A 16,554-nucleotide genomic window follows, 5' to 3' on the forward strand; every position below is an offset into this window, starting at 1 on the left:
TGTGTGGATATATCGCAAATGGTTTATCCTTTCACTTGTTCATAGACATTTAGGTTACAAATAAAGTTTTGAGCTGTTACAAATAAAGCTGCTAAGAATGTTTGTTTACAAATCATTTTTTATGGATAATGTCTTCTTTTCTTTTGGGTAAATACATAATGGAATGACTGAATCATATGGCTAGTTTATGTTTAATTTCTTAAGAAACAAACTGTTTTTTGAAACAGTTTCTAAAATGGTTGTACCATTTTCCATTCCTACCACAAGTGTATGAGGGTTCCATTTCATACACGTACTCATCAACACTTGATATAGTCAGTCTTTTCATTTAGCCACTCTAATGTGTAATGATGTAACAGTGTCATTTTAGTTTGCATTTCTTTAATGACAAGTGACGCTATCATTTGATGTACTTATTTTTTTATCTGCGTATCTCACATTTTTTCCCGTTATTTTGAGAGTTCTTTATATAGCTTACATGTCAGTCCTCTGTCAGATATATGATTTGCAAATATTTTCTCCCAGTCTGAGGCTTGTGTTTTTAGTCTCTATTATTTATTAATTTTTTTGAAACAGCATCTTGCTCTGTTGCCCAGGCTAGAGTGCAGTAGCATGATGACCATGACTCACTGCAACTTCGAACCTCTGGTCTCAAGCAATATTACCACCTTGGCCTCTCAAGTAGCCGAAACCACAGATGCCTGCCACCACTCCTGGCTAATTTTTAAAAAAATTTTGTGTAGAAATGGTCTCACTATGTTGCCCAGGCTGGTCTTGAACTCCTGGGCTCAAGCTATCGTCCCGCCTCAGCTTCCCAAGGTGCTGGGATTACAGGCTTGAATCACTGCGCATAGCTTCTTTTCATTCTCTTAACACTGTTTTTTGAAGATCAGAAGTTTTTGATTTTGATGAAGTTCAATTGTCGGTTTGTTCTTTTATGCATTGTGGTTTTTATTTCTAGAAGTTCTATAGTTTTAAGTTTTAGATTTAGGTGTGTGGTCCATTTTGAGTTAACTTTTGTATATGATGGGAACTATTACGCAGAGTTCCTTTTTTTTTTTTTCTAGAATTGTTGAACGTGAAATACCTATTGTATATTCATTTGTTCCAGCACCATTTGATGAAAAACTCTTTCTTCTCTGAATTGTGTTTGAGCCCTTGTTGAAAATGAGTTGTCTAGATATGTATGTGAATTCTTTTCTGGAGTCTTTATTCTGATTCATTGATGTATGTGCCTGTCATTATGCCAGTAGCACATTTTACTCATTGCTACAGCCTTTTAATGAGTCTTGAAATCAGATCGTGTTAGTCTTCCAACTGTTCTTTAAAAAAAGTTATTTAGGCTATTCTAAGTCATTTGCATATGCATATGAATTTTGGAATCAACTTGTCACTCTTGACAAGCAAGCCTACTTGGTTTTCCATTGGAATTATGTTGTATCTAGTAGATTAACTTACAGAGAAAATTGACTTGTAAAGACGGTAGGTTTCTCCATTTGTTTAGGTCTTCTTAATTTCAATAATGTTTTATAATTTGCAATGTGTGAGTTTTTCACATCTTTTGTCATATTTATCCCTAAGTATTTCAGGTTTTGGTGTTATTTGTAAGTGGTGTTTTTAAAATTTCAATTTCAGGTTGCGTATTCTTGGTATGTAGAAATAAAGTTCATTTTAAAATACTGCTTTTGTATTCTGCAACCTTGCTGAACTTACTGGTTCTAGTAACATTTTTTTTTTTTTTTTACTAGAGTCTACAATAGATGATCATGTTTTCTGCAAATAAAGATAGTTTGACATCTTAATCAATCTGAATGTCTTTTCTTGCCATATTGCACTGGCTAGAATCCTCAGTACATTGTTGAAGAAGAGTGACAGTGGACATTCTTATTTCTGATTCTTGTTTCTGATTTTAGATGGAGAGCATTTGGTCTTTGATTACTATTCTTTTTGTATGTATTGCTGGATTTGATGTATTAAAATTTTGTTTAGAATATTGATATTTGTGTTCTAAGATTTGTGGTTTTCTTCTCTTGTAATATTTTTTCCACTTTCTTTTACGTCAAAATTTTCTGATTTCCTTTTTGATTTCCTTACTGCTCTGTGAGTTGTTTAGGTAAAGGTATTATTTAATTTCCAAGTATTGGGGAATTTTCTAGATATTGGTGTCTGGGCAATGTTGGTCTCATAGAATGAGTTGGGAAATACTATCTTCTCGTCAATTTTCTGGAAGAGCTGTGTAGGGGTAATATTATTTCTGTCTTAAATGCTTGGTAGAATTTGTCAGTGAAGCCATATGAGCCTAGAGTTTTCTTGGAGGGAATGTTTTAAACTACAAATTAAATTTCTTTAGTAAACATAGAGCTATTCAACCTTTTCTTTTTTTTTTTTTTTTTTTTTTTTTTTTTTTTTTATTATTTTTTTTAATTTATTATTATTATACTTTAAGTTGTAGGGTACATGTGCATAACGTGCAGGTTTGTTACATATGTATACTTGTGCCATGTTGCTGTGCTGCACCCATCAACTCGTCATTTACATCAGGTATAACTCCCAATGCAATCCCTCCCCCCTCCCCCCTCCCCATGATAGGCCCCGGTGTGTGATGTTCCCCTTCCTGAGTCCGAGTGATCTCATTGTTCAGTTCCCACCTATGAGTGAGAACATGCGGTGTTTGGTTTTCTGTTCTTGTGATAGTTTGCTAAGAATGATGGATTCCAGCTGCATCCAAGTCCCTACAAAGGACTCAAACTCATCCTTTTTTATGGCTGCATAATATTCCATGGTGTATATGTGCCACATTTTCTTAATCCAATCTGTCACTGATGGACATTTGGGTTGATTCCAAGTCTTTGCTATTGTGAATAGTGCTGCAATAAACATACGTGTGCATGTGTCTTTATAGCAGCATAATTTATAATCCTTTGGGTATATACCCAGTAATGGGATGGCTGGGTCATACGGTACATCTAGTTCTAGATCCTTGAGGAATCGCCATACTGTTTTCCATAATGGTTGAACTAGTTTACAATCCCACCAACAGTGTAAAAGTGTTCCTATTTCTCCACATCCTCTCCAGCACCTGTTGTTTCCTGACTTTTTAATGATTGCCATTCTTACTGGTGTGAGATGGTATCTCATTGTGGTTTTGATTTGCATTTCTCTGATGGCCAGTGATGATGAGCATTTTTTCATGTGTCTGTTGGCTGTATGAATGTCTTCTTTTGAGAAATGTCTGTTCATGTCCTTTGCCCACTTTTTGATGGGGTTGTTTGTTTTTTTCTTGTAAATTTGTTTGAGTTCTTTGTAGGTTCTGGATATTAGCCCTTTGTCAGATGAGTAGATTGCAAAAATTTTCTCCCATTCTGTAGGTTGCCTGTTCACTCTGATGGTAGTGTCTTTTGCTGTGCAGAAGCTCTTTAGTTTAATGAGATCCCATTTGTCAATTTTGGCTTTTGCTGCCGTTGCTTTTGGTGTTTTAGACATGAAATCTTTGCCCATGCCTATGTCCTGAATGGTACTACCTAGGTTTTCCTCTAGGATTTTTATGGTATTAGGTCTAACATTTAAGTCTCTAATCCATCTTGAATTAATTTTCGTATAAGGAGTAAGGAAAGGATCCAGTTTCAGCTTTCTACTTATGGCTAGCCAATTTTCCCAGCACCATTTATTAAATAGGGAATCCTTTCCCCATTTCTTGTTTCTCTCAGGTTTGTCAAAGATCAAATGGCTGTAGATGTGTGGTATTATTTCTGAGGACTCTGTTCTGTTCCATTGGTCTATATCTCTGTTTTGGTACCAGTACCATGCTGTTTTGGTTACTGTAGCCTTGTAGTATAGTTTGAAGTCAGGTAGCGTGATGCCTCCAGCTTTGTTCTTTTGACTTAGGATTGTCTTGGAGATGCGGGCTCTTTTTTGGTTCCATATGAACTTTAAAGCAGTTTTTTCCAATTCTGTGAAGAAACTCATTGGTAGCTTGATGGGGATGGCATTGAATCTATAAATTACCTTGGGCAGTATGGCCATTTTCACGATATTGATTCTTCCTATCCATGAGCATGGTATGTTCTTCCATTTGTTTGTGTCCTCTTTGATTTCACTGAGCAGTGGTTTGTAGTTCTCCTTGAAGAGGTCCTTTACATCCCTTGTAAGTTGGATTCCTAGGTATTTTATTCTCTTTGAAGCAATTGTGAATGGAAGTTCATTCCTGATTTGGCTCTCTGTTTGTCTGTTACTGGTGTATAAGAATGCTTGTGATTTTTGCACATTAATTTTGTATCCTGAGACTTTGCTGAAGTTGCTTATCAGCTTAAGGAGATTTTGGGCTGAGACAATGGGGTTTTCTAAATATACAATCATGTCATCTGCAAACAGGGACAATTTGACTTCTTCTTTTCCTAACTGAATACCCTTGATTTCTTTCTCTTGCCTGATTGCCCTAGCCAGAACTTCCAACACTATGTTGAATAGGAGTGGTGAGAGAGGGCATCCCTGTCTTGTGCCAGTTTTCAAAGGGAATTTTTCCAGTTTTTGCCCATTCAGTATGATATTGGCTGTGGGTTTGTCATAAATAGCTCTTATTATTTTGAGGTACATTCCATCAATACCGAATTTATTGAGCGTTTTTAGCATGAAGGGCTGTTGAATTTTGTCAAAAGCCTTTTCTGCATCAATTGAGATAATCATGTGGTTCTTGTCTTTGGTTCTGTTTATATGCTGGATTATGTTTATTGATTTGCGAATGTTGAACCAGCCTTGCATCCCAGGGATGAAGCCCACTTGATCATGGTGGATAAGCTTTTTGATGTGTTGCTGAATCCGGTTTGCCAGTATTTTATTGAGGATTTTTGCATCGATGTTCATCAGGGATATTGGTCTAAAATTCTCTTTTTTTGTTGTGTCTCTGCCGGGCTTTGGTATCAGGATGATGTTGGCCTCATAAAATGAGTTAGGGAGGATTCCCTCTTTTTCTATTGATTGGAATAGTTTCAGAAGGAATGGTACCAACTCCTCTTTGTACCTCTGGTAGAATTCAGCTGTGAATCCATCTGGTCCTGGACTTTTTTTGGTTGGTAGGCTATTAATTGTTGCCTCAATTTCAGAGCCTGCTATTGGTCTATTCAGGGATTCAACTTCTTCCTGGTTTAGTCTTGGAAGAGTGTAAGTGTCCAGGAAATTATCCATTTCTTCTAGATTTTCCAGTTTATTTGCGTAGAGGTGTTTATAGTATTCTCTGATGGTAGTTTGTATTTCTGTGGGGTCGGTGGTGATATCCCCTTGATCATTTTTAATTGCGTCGATTTGATTCTTCTCTCTTTTCTTCTTTATTAGTCTGGCTAGTGGTCTGTCAATTTTGTTGATCTTTTCAAAAAACCAACTCCTGGATTCATTGATTTTTTGGAGGGTTTTTTGTGTCTCTATCTCCTTCAGTTCTGCTCTGATCTTAGTTATTTCTTGCCTTCTGCTAGCTTTCGAATGTGTTTGCTCTTGCTTCTCTAGTTCTTTTAATTGCGATGTTAGAGTGTCAATTTTACATCTTTCCTGCTTTCTCTTGTGGGCATTTAGTGCTATAAATTTCCCTCTACACACTGCTTTAAATGTGTCCCAGAGATTCTGGTATGTTGTATCTTTGTTCTCATTGGTTTCAAAGAACATCTTTATTTCTGCCTTCATTTCGTTATGTACCCAGTAGTCATTCAGGAGCAGGTTGTTCAGTTTCCATGTAGTTGAGCGGTTTTGAGTGAGTTTCTTAGTCCTGAGTTCTAGTTTGATTGCACTGTGGTCTGAGAGACAGTTTGTTATAATTTCTGTTCTTGTACATTTGCTGAGGAGTGCTTTACTTCCAATTACGTGGTCAATTTTGGAGTAAGTATGATGTGGTGCTGAGAAGAATGTATATTCTGTTGATTTGGGGTGGAGAGTTCTATAGATGTCTATTAGGTCTGCTTGTTGCAGAGATGAGTTCAATTCCTGGATATCCTTGTTAACTTTCTGTCTCGTTGATCTGTCTAATGTTGACAGTGGAGTGTTGAAGTCTCCCATTATTATTGTATGGGAGTCTAAGTCTCTTTGTAAGTCTCTAAGGACTTGCTTTATGAATCTGGGTGCTCCTGTATTGGGTGCATATATATTCAGGATAGTTAGCTCTTCCTGTTGAATTGATCCCTTTACCATTATGTAATGGCCTTCTTTGTCTCTTTTGATCTTTGATGGTTTAAAGTCTGTTTTATCAGAGACTAGTATTGCAACCCCTGCTTTTTTTTGTTCTCCATTTGCTTGGTAAATCTTCCTCCATCCCTTTATTTTGAGCCTATGTATGTCTCTGCGTGTGAGATGGGTCTCCTGAATACAGCAGACTGATGGGTCTTGACTCTTTATCCAGTTTGCCAGTCTGTGTCTTTTAATTGGAGCATTTAGTCCATTTACATTTAAGGTTAATATTGTTATGTGTGAACTTGATCCTGCCATTATGATATTAACTGGTTATTTTGCTCATTAGTTGATGCAGTTTCTTCCTAGCCTCAATGGTCTTTACATTTTGGCATGTTTTTGCAATGGCTGGTACTGGTTGTTCCTTTCCATGTTTAGTGCTTCCTTCAGGATCTCTTGTAAGGCAGGCCTAGTGGTGACAAAATCTCTAAGCATTTGCTTATCTGTAAAGGATTTTATTTCTCCTTCACTTATGAAACTTAGTTTGGCTGGATATGAAATTCTGGGTTTAAAATTCTTTTCTTTAAGAATGTTGAATATTGGCCCCCACTCTCTTCTGGCTTGTAGAGTTTCTGCCGAGAGATCTGCTGTTAGTCTGATGGGCTTCCCTTTGTGGGTAACCCGACCTTTCTCTCTGGCTGCCCTTAAGATTTTTTCCTTCATTTCAACTTTGGTGAATCTGGCAATTATGTGTCTTGGAGTTGCTCTTCTCGAGGAGTATCTTTGTGGCGTTCTCTGTATTTCCTGGATTTGAATGTTGGCCTGCCCTACTAGGTTGGGGAAGTTCTCCTGGATGATATCCTGAAGAGTGTTTTCCAACTTGGTTCCATTTTCCCCCTCACTTTCAGGCACCCCAATCAGACGTAGATTTGGTCTTTTTACATAATCCCATACTTCTTGCAGGCTTTGTTCGTTTCTTTTTCTTCTTTTTTCTTTTGGTTTCTCTTCTCGCTTCATTTCATTCATTTGATCCTCAATCGCTGATACTCTTTCTTCCAGTTGATCGAGTCGGTTACTGAAGCTTGTGCATTTGTCACGTATTTCTCGTGTCATGGTTTTCATCTCTTTCATTTCGTTTAGGACCTTCTCTGCATTGATTACTCTAGCCATCAATTCTCCCACTTTTTTTTCAAGATTTTTAGTTTCTTTGCGCTGGGTACGTAATTCCTCCTTTAGCTCTGAGAAATTTGATGGACTGAAGCCTTCTTCTCTCATCTCGTCAAAGTCATTCTCCGTCCAGCTTTGATCCGTTGCTGGCGACGAGCTGCGCTCCTTTGCTGGGGGAGATGCGCTCTTATTTTTTGAATTTCCAGCTTTTCTGCCCTGCTTTTTCCCCATCTTTGTGGTTTTATCTGCCTCTGGTCTTTGATGATGGTGATGTACTGATGGGGTTTTGGTGTAGGTGTCCTTCCTGTTTGATAGTTTTCCTTCTAACAGTCAGGACCCTCAGCTGTAGGTCTGTTGGAGATTGCTTGAGGTCCACTCCAGACCCTGTTTGCCTGGGTATCAGCAGCAGAGGCTGCAGAAGATAGAATATTTCTGAACAGCGAGTGTACCTGTCTGATTCTTGCTTTGGAAGCTTCCTCTCAGGGGTATACTCCTCCCTGTGAGGTGTGGGGTGTCAGACTGCCCCTAGTGGGGGATGTCTCCCAGTTAGGCTACTCAGGGGTCAGGGACCCGCTTGAGCAGGGAGTCTGTCCCTTCTCAGATCTCAGCCTCCGTGTTGGGAGATCCACTGCTCTCTTCAAAGCTGTCAGACAGTCGTTTGCGTCTGTGCAGAGGTGTCTGTGTGTCTTAGTTTACTGTGCCCTGTCCCCAGAGGTGGAGTCTACAGAGACAGGCAGGTTTCCTTGAGCTGCTGTGAGCTCCACCCAGTTCGAGCTTCCCAGCAGCTTTGTTTACCTACTTAAGCCTCAGCAATGGCGGGCGCCCCTCCCCCAGCCTCGCTGCTGCCTTGCCGGTAGATCACAGACTGCTGTGCTAGCAACGAGGGAGGCTCCGTGGGTGTGGGACCCTCCCGGCCAGGTGTGGGATATGATCTCCTGGTGTGCCTGTTTCCTAAAGCGCAGTATTGGGGTGGGAGTTACCCGATTTTCCAGGTGTTGTGTGTCTCAGTTCCCCTGGCTAGGAAAAGGGACTCTCTTCCCCCTTGCGCTTCCCAGGTGAGGCAATGCCTCGCCCTGCTTCAGCTCTCGCTGGTCGGGCTGCAGCAGCTGACCAGCACCGATCGTCAGGCACTCCCCAGTGAGATGAACCCAGTACCTCAGTTGAAAATGCAGAAATCACCGGTCTTCTGTGTCGCTCGCGCTGGGAGTTGGAGACTGGAGCTGCTCCTATTCGGCCATCTTGCTCCGCCCCCCAACCTTTTCTTAAGTGAGCTTTTTTGTAGGTTTAAATTTGTCCATTCTGAGTTGTTGAATTTATTGGCTTAAAGTTGTTTACAATATTCTTTTATTATTCTTTTAGTATCTGTAGCCTCTCTTATTTCTGACATTGGTAGTTTGTATCTTCTCGATTTTTGTCCCAAGCAGTCTGGGTGGAGGTTTAACAATTTTATTGACTAATGTCATTTTTCTTAGACCTTTCTTCTTTTCTAGTATAGGAATTTAATGCTATAATTGGCCCCTAAGTACTGTTACAATGTCATACCATGCCACAAATTATGGTATTTTGGGTTTTTTCCCACTTTCTTTTAGTTCAAAATTTTCTAATTTCATTTATTGCTCTGTAAGTTGTTTAGCTAAAGATATTAATTTCCAAGTATTTGGGAATTTTCTAGATATCTCTATCTTTGAATTTTGGTTTAATTCCATTGTAATCAGAGAACATACTTTGTATGATTAAATTCTTTTAAGTTTATTGATACTTGTTTTATTGCCCAAAATATGATCTATCTTGATAAATGTTCTGTGTGCACATGAAAAGCATGAGTTTTCTGCCCTTTTTGGGTGTTCTGTAAATGTCAGTGAGGTCAAGTCAGTTGATAATGTTATTCAAATCTCATCAATCCCTACTGATTTTCTGTGTAGTTTTTCTGTTAAATATTGTGAGAGAGGTGATGAAATCTCTGATGATAATTGTGGAATTGTCTAGTTCTCATAGTTTTATCAGTTTTTGCCTCCTGTATTTTGAAGCTCTCTCATAAGGCAGAAAAACATTTGGATTGTTATGTGCACTTAATAAATTAACCCCTTTATGAAATACATTAGTGATATTCTTTGTTCTGAACTCTGCTTTGTCTGATATTAATATAGCCACTCTTGCTGTCTTTGAACTAGTGCTAGCATAGTGTATCTTTCCTCATTCTTTTATATTGAATCTCTTTGTACCATATAGCATGTAGTTGGACCTGGCTTTTATTATTATTATTATTATTATCATTATTATTATTATTTTAAGACAGGGTCTCCCTCTGTTGCCCAGGCCGTAGTGCAGTGGTGCAATCTCTGCTCACTGCAGCCTTGACCTCCGAGGCTCAAGCGATCCTCCCACCTCAGCCTCCTGAGTAGCTGGGACCACAGGCATGCACCCCACACCCAGCTAATTTTTGTATTTTTTGTAGAGATGAGACTTTGCCACGTTGCGAAAGGCTGGTTTCGAACTCCTGGGCTCAAGTGATCTGCCAGGCTGGGGATCTAGTTTTTATATCCAATCTGATAATCTTCACCTTTTATGGTTTAGACTGGTTACATCTAAATGCTAAGACTCTCTGTATTTAATGTGATTATTGACATGGTTAAGGTTAAGTGTTATCTTGTTATTTATTTTCCATTTGTCCCATTTGTTCTTTTTCCTTCTTCCTCCCAATCCCTTTTTTCCTTTGCCCTCTTGGATTAGCCAAATCTTTTTTTTATGATTTTATTTTATCTTCTTTTTTGGTATATTAACTGTAATTTTTTGTTTTCTTATATTAGTGGTTGCTTTAGTATTAACAGTATACATCTTTAACTTATCACAGTATACCTTCAAGTGATGTTATACTGTTTCTTGTGTGGTGTAAAAACCTTACAATAATATACTTCGATTTCTTTCTCCCAGACTTTGTGCTGCTGTAGTTATATGTGTATGTTATAAACCCCTTATTCTATTATTATTATCATTATTGTTTAATCTTTTATAGAGATTTAAACAATTAGAAAAAAATTATATTCTTCCATGCAGTTACTTTTTCTAGTGGTCTTCATTTTTTTGTGTAGATTCATATTTTCATCTGGCATTAGCTTTTTTTTTTCTCCCTGAAGGACTACCTTTTAACTGTTCTTGTAGTGCAGGTCTTCTCATGATGAATTCCTTTGTCTTTTTTTGCCTGAAAATGTCTGTACTTTCTTATTTTTTTCCAACAAATCAGTACAGATCCTTCTTATTTTTGAAAGATGTTTTTAGTGGCTATGGCAAACCTAGGTTGACAGGGTTTGTTTTCATTTTTTTCTTTGAAGTATGTGTGGAATTTGTTGTGCATATTGAATCTGTGGGTTTGTAATTTTTGCCAAATTTGGAGAAAGTTCAGATATTACTTTCCTTTTTTTCCTTCCCACTTCCTTCATGGACTCCATTTATACCTATATTAGGCCACTTGAAATTGACCTGCAGCTTACTCATGCTGTTTATTTTTCTGTTTTCTCTGTCTTTTTTATTTTGAATATTTCCTGTTGCATTGTCTTCAAATTTGTTAATCATTTCTACTATAATGTGTAATCTCCCATTAATTCCATTCAGTGTGCTTTTCTTTTTTAAAGTTATTTTTAATTGATGTGTAACATGTAATAATTATACATATTTAGAGGTACTGAGTGATATTTCAATACATGTATACAGTGTGTAGTGAGCAAATCAGGGTGATTAGTATATCTATCACCTCAAACATTGATCTTTTTTTTTTAAATTATTTTTTGTTATTACACTTTAAGTTCTAGGGTACATGTGCATAACGTGCAGGTTTGTTACATATGTATACTTGTGCCATGTTGCTGTGCTGCACCCATCAAATTTTAAAAAAATGTCGGGAACATTCAAAGTTCTGTCTTCTAACCATTTGATAATATATAGTAAGTTATTGTTAACTATAGTCATTTTAAAGGGCCATTTAGTATACTTTTTATCTCACATGTAAACATTTTTATCTCTGGAAGCTTGATTTGCATCTTTTTAATCCTGTGTGTCTCTACATTTCTTTTTGGAGGGCTATGGTTATAGTGACTTTTTAATATTTTTATTTCTCATTCTAACATATGTGTCAGTTCACGTTTTATTTCACTTGATTTTTTTTCCTCATGGGTTATATGTTCTCACTTCTTTGCATGCCTGATAATTTTTGATTGGATGCTATACATGGTAAACTTTACTTCATTTGTGTGTTTGATATTTCTTATACTTACAAATATTCTTGAGCTTTGCTTTAGGATTTAGCTATATGGAAACAGTGTGGTCCTTTTGGTCTTGATGTTAAAATTTGTTAGGGGAACTGGAACAGTGCTCAGTCTAGTTGTAATTATTTCCCATTTTAGAGTCTTCTAATTCTCTTCCCAATGCCCTAAAAAATTATTAGGCTTTCCAGTCTGAACTAGTGGGAACAGGACTTATTCCTGGCCCTGTATGAGTGCTGGGCACTATTTCCTCTAATCCTTTGAGTTGGTTTTTTCCCCAGCTTTTCATAGTGTCCTCACATGTGTGACTGGTATCCAGCTCAGTACTCAAGGAGGACTCTGCAAATTTCTGAGGTTTTCTCTCTGTGTTACTTTTCCCTTAGAACTCTAGCCATCTCTTATCCCAGTGTCTCAGCTCCATGTCTTTCACTCACAGTCCACTGGGTTCTGCTTGTGTTTTCCCTCTCTGTGTTTACTTTGCAAATGCTCTCAAGATAGTAATTTGGGACAATTGTTGGGCCTATCTCATTTGCTTTCCATTTTTCAGTGATTGCTCTCCTTCATTGCCTCATGTGCCGTGTCTTGCAGACTATTGTTTCATATATTCTGTTTGGTTTCTTGGGTTGTTTCAGACAGGAGTATAAACTCAGCCCTTGTTATTCTATCTTGACTGGAAATAGGTATTAGGGCTAATCTAGTCTTCATGTCCTTACCTATCCTTAGTTCATGAATCCCAAATGCTTCAATGCAGCCTGAAGCAGAGCTTTCCCCTCTGAACTTGCTCATCCTCATTTTCTTTTGTACATATTAACTGTTTTTGCCTTTAGAGTGCTTTCTTAATCTAAAAGTATTGAATTAAATATAGTAGGACATAATTTGTCTCCCATGACATCTGATTTTGAAGGTCTGATTCAGGGTTCGGTCTATGTGGGAATTAAAAGAAAATATGAAAGTGTATTATGACACCTTTTGAATTCGTTTAAAATCTAAGTGTTTTAGAAATGAAGCCAATATTTTAGCAGTGTCTAGTCTTTCAGCTACAGAGATGTCTGGTGAAAACGCTTTTTTAATTAGTCAGTCTGCTTGGCCCTTACTCACACTGAACATTTAGCTTGTATTTGTCTTACTCGTAGTTGTGCTTGTACCTTGTCCATTAAATTACCAGAGTCACATTTAGATAATGTGCTTTCTTATAGTTTGAAAATGATGAAAACTTAGCCGCCAGAATAATTTGAACAGCTATTTTTTCTATATATGATCTTTGTTCTATTTAGTGTGGATTCCTTTTTTTTCCTACTTTAGAAAACAAGCCAGAAATTCCAGTATTCCTACTCTAACGATTTTTTAAAAACATGAGTGCAGTAGGATCTTTTGATTTGTTCTGTTTGAAAGAAAAGATTTTGTTCTATTGATGCAGCTGTACTCTGATTTTTTTTTTCACTAGAATGAAGGTGGGAGTAGAATTTTTCTCTGTAGGTTTATGAGAAACAAATAACTGATAAAGGCTGTTAGGTTGCCTTTATTTCCCTAGAAGTAACTTTCAGGATAAATACAAAGTCAACTTTATCTTCTGTCCTTGTAGTCTGTTACAGCAAGGTGATGACTGATTTTTGTAATGAAAGAAACCACCAAAATAACAAAAAATATTAAAGCTAATAAAATCAACCAAAGAGATGACCCAGAGACACCGAAAGATTTTGCTTTCTGAATCACCAAGATTAAATTTTAACTCATATGGTTTTGCTAAAGGAGACCAGTATAATATTATGAAAGGGGCACTGGAATGAATCAAAAGGCTTAGGTTATAGTGTTATTAGCATTTCTACTAAATACTATGTGACCCTGAGCAAGTCTTGCAGTTCTGAACTTTAATATCCTCATCTGTCATAACTAAATAAACCAACATTTCTTGAGTAATTATGTTGTGCCAGGTACATTGCTGGTCAGCTTACTTATTATACTTCATTTAATTCACCTATTAACCTTAGAAAATAAATAGAATCTACATTTTACAAATGAGAAACCTAAGTTTCCAGAATATTAAGTATCATTCAAAATGTCAAGCAATAAGCATTAGCCAACAATTTTACTTTAAAGCCATGAAGTTCCTTCTGTTTCTAAAAAGTACTTTAATATTTTTAAACCATAGTGTATGCTAACATAGCAAATTTTCAAATTGCTTAAACCATAGTATATGCTAACATAGTAAATTTCCAAATTGCCTTAGGTCTGGCTTTATTACTTTTATTACCATCAGTTTTCTTATTTGCAAAATGTACTCTAATTATTGAAATTTTATCTATTTGTCAGGAGCTGGACACTAGTGATACACTAGTGGCCACTCTATAGCAATGTCTTTTTTCTTTGAGATCCTAAAGCATTTATTATCTAATACCCATTTAGTAGTTACGTATTTGGGAACTGTTTAGTAGTTTTATATTTGGAAGTTGGGATAACTCTTGAATTGTTTAAAGTTCTGCATGTTCATCTATTATTGCTACACTTAGAAAACAAGCTCCTGAGGAAGCTTCTTTCTGTTGGCATTTAACATAGCATTGTACATATAGTATGTGCAACTTAATACATAATTGTGTTAAAATATTCTGTAAACTGGACTATTTTAATCAACATTCTGAGTTTTTCACTTCTGGTGGAGAAGTTTATTATATATAAGATATTTTTAAGTTTTTAAAAATTCTGTGACTTTATGTAGTCAGAGTAGGTAGGTTTGTTAGGTTTTTCAGAGAAATACTTTTCTTTCCTTTTTTTTTCCCCTGAGACAGAGTCTTGCTCTGTCCCCCAGGCGGGAGTGCAGTGGCGTGATCTCGGCTCACTGCAACCTCTGTCTCCCAGACGATTCTTGTGCCCCAGGCTCTTGAGTAGCTGAGATTACAGGTGTGTGCCACCACACCCAGCTAATTTTTGTATTTTTAGTAGAGACAGGGTTTTGCCATGTTGGCCAGACTGGTCTCGAACTCCTGACCTCAAGCGATTCATCCACATTGACTTCCCAAAGCTTTGGGATTACAGGCATGATTCACTGCGCCTGGCTGAGAAATGCTTTTCAGAAAAACTTTAAAAAAAAATCATAGTGTTTTGAAAAGACTCAACTCAAAGTTGGTTGATTGAAGTTAGCATGTAGACTTATTTTGTTTGGCAGGGAGACTAATTTATTTGCCCCATTCCTCAGTTTTTTAAGAGTTCCAGAAGCTCTTGCCTTCTCTTTTCCCCCACAATGAAGGAAATCAAAAGAACATTTGAGTAACATTTAAGATATCTGGGTGATCTACTACTATTACTACAACTTCTACTAACTCATATGTTAGTTAACCTTTCTAAGCTTTAGTTTTCTCGTTCAGAAAAAACTGAGTTCAACTATGCAGTCTTCAAAGACACATTCCAGAATTTTTAAAGCCTACAAGTTTGAAGTAAATTAGGTTTCAGAATTAGAAAGTAGCATTTCATTTTTGCACTTCAATATATTAGTTTTATGTTACTCGGGTTTTTCTTTTAAAATGTTTGCAATCTTACGTTCTGCTTTTATGGTTAATTTTCCTTTCTAACTTATCAGTACATCCTCGCGTATTGCTAAGGGAGGAGTCGACCACACCAAAATGAGTCTACATGGTGCTAGTGGGGGTCATGAGAGATCAAGAGATAGACGAAGGTCAAGTGACAGATCACGAGATTCATCTCATGAAAGAACAGAGTCTCAACTCACTCCTTGTATTAGAAATGTGACTTCTCCAACACGACAGCACCATGTTGGTATGTAAAATCAACTAACCTTCCTAACAGTTCTTAAAAACATGCATTTACCTTTTTAAAGTAGTAATGACATTGAATTGTGCCTAATACAGCAGAGTGTAATTAGCTTCTTCTATTCAGTTGTTTCTGTTTTAGTTGAGCTTGGTTCTTGCTGTGAAAGAAAAAACAGCTTATTAAATGCAAAGTGAACGTGAATTTTTTAACCTCCGGTACAGTCTTATAAAATAAGTAATTTGAAAAGCCTTTGAAACTGTGATATATAGATTTTCAAAGTTCTCAAGTTAATTTTTGTCTTATGAAATATATAGCAATAGTTTGTAGTAAATTATTGATAGGAGTTTAGTTATTATCATGCTAACAAAGGACCTGAAAGGTAGAATAGCCATTATGTTATTTATTCTGATTTTTGACAATATCTCAAATTTAATAATAAAAATAGATGAAAGGTGTGATGTGTTTTACTTTGTTAGTAACTAGCTCAGGTCTTTCCCTTCCTTCCTATTCATTATTATAAATGACCGTTGTTATCCCAGGTGAACACATGGTGTGACTATAAAACACCAGCTGAAGAAGAGGTACCTTAGCATGTGAGCTTGCTGATTTTTATTTTCTCCCGCAGAAGGGACAAATTAAAACTTTGACTTACTATATGCAGCAGTAGTTTCTGATAATCTGTTGTAAATAAGAATCATTAATATTAGGGTCTAATTATGAGAGAAGTTGTCAATGTTTCAGTTGATCCTTGAAGTCAAACTAGCACTTACAAGCCAGACAGCAACAAAAGTATAAATTAGAGTTGACAGTTTGTTACATGAAAAAGTCAGTATCTGGGAGTAGAATAGCAGGATATGATACATTATTTCATTAATACTGCTTTAGCAAATTTTGCTTTTGGGATGCTACCAGTATTGTAGAATCAGGCAATAAAAGGGAGGCGTCAGAGTATCTCTGGAGATATGTCAAACCTAATTATATAATCAATAATGCTGTACAGAGTGTTCTAAGTAGTTTGAGTCATAGAGGAATTTGGCAAAAGCTGATGAAACTGATGAGATGGAGGTACATTTTTAGGTCACCTTTAAAGTTTAGCGATCTAGTCTCTAAGTGAAACATATCACAAAATCTTAGTTTTTATTTCAGACTATAATTATAGATCATAAAATTTGTAGCAGTGCTTTATTCAACAAACTTGAGAATGAGAAGAAAACAATATATC

At 36.7% G+C, this 16,554-nt stretch overlaps 1 protein-coding gene across 13 annotated transcripts in view; it reads left to right on the plus strand.

The window, feature by feature from the left end:
- Positions 1 to 16,554, plus strand: part of BTBD10 (BTB domain containing 10) — a 77,869-nt gene that overhangs the window by 34,727 nt on the left and 26,588 nt on the right. For all 13 annotated transcript variants that reach the window (XM_028832564.2, XM_077960463.1, XM_077960465.1 and 10 more), the window contains one exon: positions 15,142 to 15,338. In XM_028832564.2, coding sequence (XP_028688397.2) covers positions 15,142 to 15,338 — 197 coding nt within the window. The remainder of the gene's footprint in view (positions 1 to 15,141; positions 15,339 to 16,554) is intronic.

Source organism: Macaca mulatta, chromosome 14 (assembly GCF_049350105.2).
Source record: "Macaca mulatta isolate MMU2019108-1 chromosome 14, T2T-MMU8v2.0, whole genome shotgun sequence".
Lineage (NCBI taxonomy): Eukaryota > Metazoa > Chordata > Mammalia > Primates > Cercopithecidae > Macaca > Macaca mulatta.